This window comes from Centruroides sculpturatus, unplaced genomic scaffold (assembly GCF_000671375.1).
Source record: "Centruroides sculpturatus isolate CEXI.00-Female unplaced genomic scaffold, Cexi_2.0 scaffold1522, whole genome shotgun sequence".
Classification (NCBI taxonomy): Eukaryota; Metazoa; Arthropoda; class Arachnida; order Scorpiones; family Buthidae; genus Centruroides; species Centruroides sculpturatus.
The window spans coordinates 354-5056 of record NW_019385641.1 but is presented as its reverse complement, the minus strand read 5'-3'; the positions used below and the strand labels follow the sequence as shown (position 1 = coordinate 5056).

The following is a 4703-nucleotide window of genomic DNA, read 5'->3' as shown; positions in this document are numbered from 1 at the left end:
ATTTCGTTAAAAGTATTGAGTTTAACTGTAGATTAAATTTCAAGAAACCATACTTTTTCGTTGTGATATTGTATTGATTTTGTCCAATATTAAGAAAGTATAGACAACATATTGTCTAATATTGATCATTCTTCAAAATCGATGAAAACTTTGTGTGTTCAGTAGTGTGACTAAAGCAAAATTTAATAAATGTGTCACAAATCCTATGAATGACAAGAACAGTGTTGAACATCTTGTTGTTTTCTACTAGAACACATGTTTTAGATATTGTTTCATTAAATTATACAAGGTTTACTGCGTGTAAAACAGTCAAAAGAAATGTTTTTATCATTTAGAAAAATTGGAAAAATATAATTATCGAATATTCATTAACAATTAACTGTTGATTCTTTATTTATTTTTCATATTTTATATTAATAAATTATTTCGAAATTCATATTAAACAATATTAATATAAAGGTAACAATTAGAATCCGTAATTAATTTACAATTATTTTGATGTCATTTAAATGTAATAAGATGAACAGTTAATAACAAATAGTCTACTTTAACAGTATTATTATCGTTTAATTTTCTAACTAGTGAATTATTCCGTGCATATCCCTATCTATCATATACTATTACGTTGCAAATCTATAAATCTTTATTTACTAGATTCAAACATTTGTTATTTTGTATATTCGACATTGTTTGCACTCAAGTTTGACTTAAAAAACCATTTGGGTATCAAACTTTACTCAAAATCGATCTTGTTGACTTGTTTCTTTACTCGATTTTTTTTTCTACATGACATAAAGGGATATTAATCTTCTTCGATAAACCATGATGGCGAAGTAATCAATCCATCAAGAACTTTTTCATTAATGATTCTTCTAGCCGTAGAAACAGAGTGATCTAATGGAAAGTTTGATTATTGTATACACTATTTTAAAAAGAAATAAATATAAATAAATCAAACACAAATATCCACCTTTCAAAAGACTTTTATTGTGGCTTTTTTATATATATTTTTTTATTCTTCTTTTCCCCATTTAATTTTTTTTTGAACAATCAAACAGAAACCATTGAACATAGAAAGCACTTTTTTTTTGCTTTATTTCTAAGGCTAATTTATATCACAGTGAAACAAGAAAAGACTTTTTCTTTTTCGATAGAAGGTAAAAAAGAAGTAGAGGACATAAATGGCAAAGACCTAATGGTCAGGAGAATGAGCAACTNTATTTATATATATTTATATATATATATATATACGTTTTTATATTAATATATTATTCATATTTATCATAATATAATATTTATATTTAAGACATTTTGGCGACGTGACGGATCCCTCTACCTGACCTCGATAAGTTGAATATATCGCTCTAATAACTTGAGCAAAATACGTTGACGACAGCCAGAGAGAGAGAAGCATTGTTTTATCATTTTTACCTTTTTTTTAAATTACCTTAATGCTGATTTTGTGTGTTTGTATGTGTTCGGTTTGTAGCTTTGCTTTTAACAATGTCCGATCACTCTCATTCGTTTCACTTCATCTTCCATTACTTAGTTTCATCATCTTGAGAGTGTTTGGCAAGTGCCAAGAGGATCATGGTCAGTTCTTTCTTGTTGATTTTTCCATCTCGGTTGAAATCACAACCTCGTAAAATAGCATCTTGGAAATCTTCCAAGTCTTGCGCGTCATAATCCTAAAAAGATGCGATCAATCATCATCACACTTTGATCCTTCTATGACTAGATAATATACTCGAATATTTAATATTTGTTGAGTAAGGAATAGATTAAAATAAGTTTTTTAAACTTGATTTAAATAAATGAAAATTTTAACAAGAAGTTTTTAATATAATTACCTTTTTCACTAACTCCAACAAATCTTTCAAGAATCCTTTTAACTCTTCGTTTTCAATTGTTCCATTTTTGTCCTGTTTAATTACGAAAATTATGTCAAAATATAAATTTTTAATTAAAATATCGGTAAATCAAGAAACGTAAAATAATATATATATACATTAATGAAATTTAACGATTAAAATCTAAGCACAATTTAAGAGAATGACTTATAGAAAATCCATAAAATGGGAATTTGATGAAATTATCTGCTTTTGTAACGATCTAGAGTTTATTTCTCAGAAGAGTCGATACGTACTCAGGAATGCAAGAAGATAGCTGAAAGAGTTTAACTTAATGTTTCTTTGTTGAAGTAAAAAATTTAAAAATCTATTCCAAGAAAGAACATGGTGTAGTAAATTTAAATTACTCGCTATCAAAACACCATACTCGAATAAGATTTAGAACTAACACAAAATAAAACACTACACTTTCTTTTCTGGTTTTATATAGGCTATAGAGAGATTTATCGTAAACGAAAGTAATTCAGATTAAACCAATAGTTTCTCCTCTTTTCTCAATTGAAGACTTACCCTATCGTAAAGAGAGAATACTCTTTCGATGTCTTCTCGGGTCAGTTTACTGGCTCCCTAAAAAATACACACAAAATTATATATAAACAAAGCATATCATAATTAAATTTATTATTAAAAATTATAATATTTTCTATAGAAAGAAGGCATTAAAATCAGTTAACGAAATATATTTTAAGAATGGTTAAAACCGATATTGAACAGTTAATCGGTAATATGAAACTATTTCGGTTAACTGATTTTTGAGCCATCTGTATCTTATTACTTGTGTACATTTTGTTATTATTATTTGCACGTTTTTATATTTAAAATAAAAATAGAAAGAAATATCTCAGCTGGAATTCGAAAAGTTTAATATGAAATCTGTTTCTCGCACACGTAGCATTGTGTGCGTATAACAGAATCTATGTAGTTCTTTGAAAAATAGAAAGGTGTAAGATAGCTTAACTAAAGAAAGTTATCTCAAAAAATTAAAATCTTTTATAGATAACGTGTAATTATTTTACTGCAAGATTAGACGAAAAGAAATTTAACCAATAGCCCGCATCTCCAACAATCACTGTTGTTATTATTTTTTACTTTCAACCAATCAATAGAATGAATTTACTTTGTTTCTAAAGGCTATTGTTTTCCGCTTATAATGTCAAAATTTTTTTAAATTATTAAGAATTAAAGCTCTCTTACATCTCTTTATTCTTCCATGAGACATAAAATTGTATTATGTCCTATATAATACCATTATATCTAATTTTACTGGAGTCGAAATTTGTTCCCGAAACTAAAGAACAAAATTTTTCTCCAAAGATTACGCGATATATTTAAAATATTTTCATAAATTAATAACGAATAATCATGCAAAAAGTTTGGAAAATACCGATTTAAATCGTTACTATTAGGCTATAATGAGAGAAACGAGAAAATCAAACTGATATAAAATAAGATTTTACATATTAAAAATATATACCGTACAATTAAATTTCGATTTAACATCATTATCTGAGCGCCTCTGAAATTGGCACTAAATCGAAACAAGGGGGAGCGTTGCTTGGAAAAGCGGCTTTAGTAAGCAACGCTCCCCATTGTAAACTACTCATAATAATAAGGTCTACGAACATATATTAGTTTTAAAGTCATGTGATTTAATGACAAATATGTCGTCCGTTAATATCTTTATTATCGAAATTCGTAAATAATTATTATGGCAATATATAGCCTATATAAGGGTGCGCTAAATCGAGGTTTGATCGTATATAAATAAGTAATATTTTTTAATATATGACATACATCTAACAAATATAAATAAATCACACATTAAAAAATATACAGAATAAGTCGAAAGTCCCTTGCACCCTTTTCAATCCAAAAGTACTGAAAATATATTAATTTTGTTAATGCAGTTACATAGTATGAAGTATTGTATGGAAAATCAGATGGGACCATTTTTAGAGCTTGAAAATCATTTTCAAGCTAAAAAAAAAATCCCATTCGATTCTCCATACACGATTTCCTAAGCATAAATAAAAGTAATATAAGTTATCTTCAGTACTTTTGGAATGAAAAGGATGCAAAGGGGAGAACTTTCGATTCACCCTGTATAGAAATTATTTATAAAATTCCAGTTAAAATTATTGATATTTATTTTTCAACTTATTTGGAAAAGTTAAAAAAATAAATAAACATCACATATAGCGAAGCAACAAGTTTCCTGTACTGTATTGATAAATAAATTTTGAGTGTGGTTCGAGTGTACACACAATTTCACATTCTTATTGGTTTCTTATTGAAACGGAAAGAAATAAACATGGTAAACAAGAAAGAAACTCTTAATATAGTAGAAAGATTCATATAAATGAAACATGCCAGAACCGTTCATCAGTTTTCGTTTCGCTACAGTGAAAAAGAAATTAGAATATTCAGTCACCATGAAAAGAAAACAGATGTTTAGTTGCAATTACACGATTTATCTCTGCTAAAAATCTAATTAAGAGAAAAATTAGATGTATTCAATTTGTTAAAAATTATTATTTCTATTTATTTAAATGATTTATTTAAAGATAAACTTAGCTAATTAATAAAACAACTGTAATAGAAACCGATTTTAAAAGAAAATTTTCTTTGTAGGATAATACGTAAAAGTATTATATTTTTTTAAAATAATTAAAATATGTGCTATAAAAATTCTTTCGTGAAGAATTTTGATTATATATTTTTTTTTTCTTGAATTGATAATTTAAAAGTGCTTAGAAAAGAGTATGTGCATAAAAGAAAAGTAAACGATCTCCG

The 4703-nt window shown here is 26.6% G+C and overlaps 1 protein-coding gene across 1 annotated transcript; it reads right to left on the bottom strand.

Moving 5' to 3' along the window:
• Positions 1–1228: 1228 nt before the first annotated feature.
• Positions 1229–2477, bottom strand: LOC111640817 (calbindin-32-like; the record flags this gene model as incomplete). The annotated part of the gene is made up of 3 exons (XM_023386880.1): positions 1229–1688; positions 1851–1922; positions 2421–2477. Coding segments are annotated over 3 exons (276 nt in total), but the record flags the coding sequence as incomplete, so codon positions are not given.
• Between the last annotated feature and the right edge of the window lie 2226 nt (positions 2478–4703).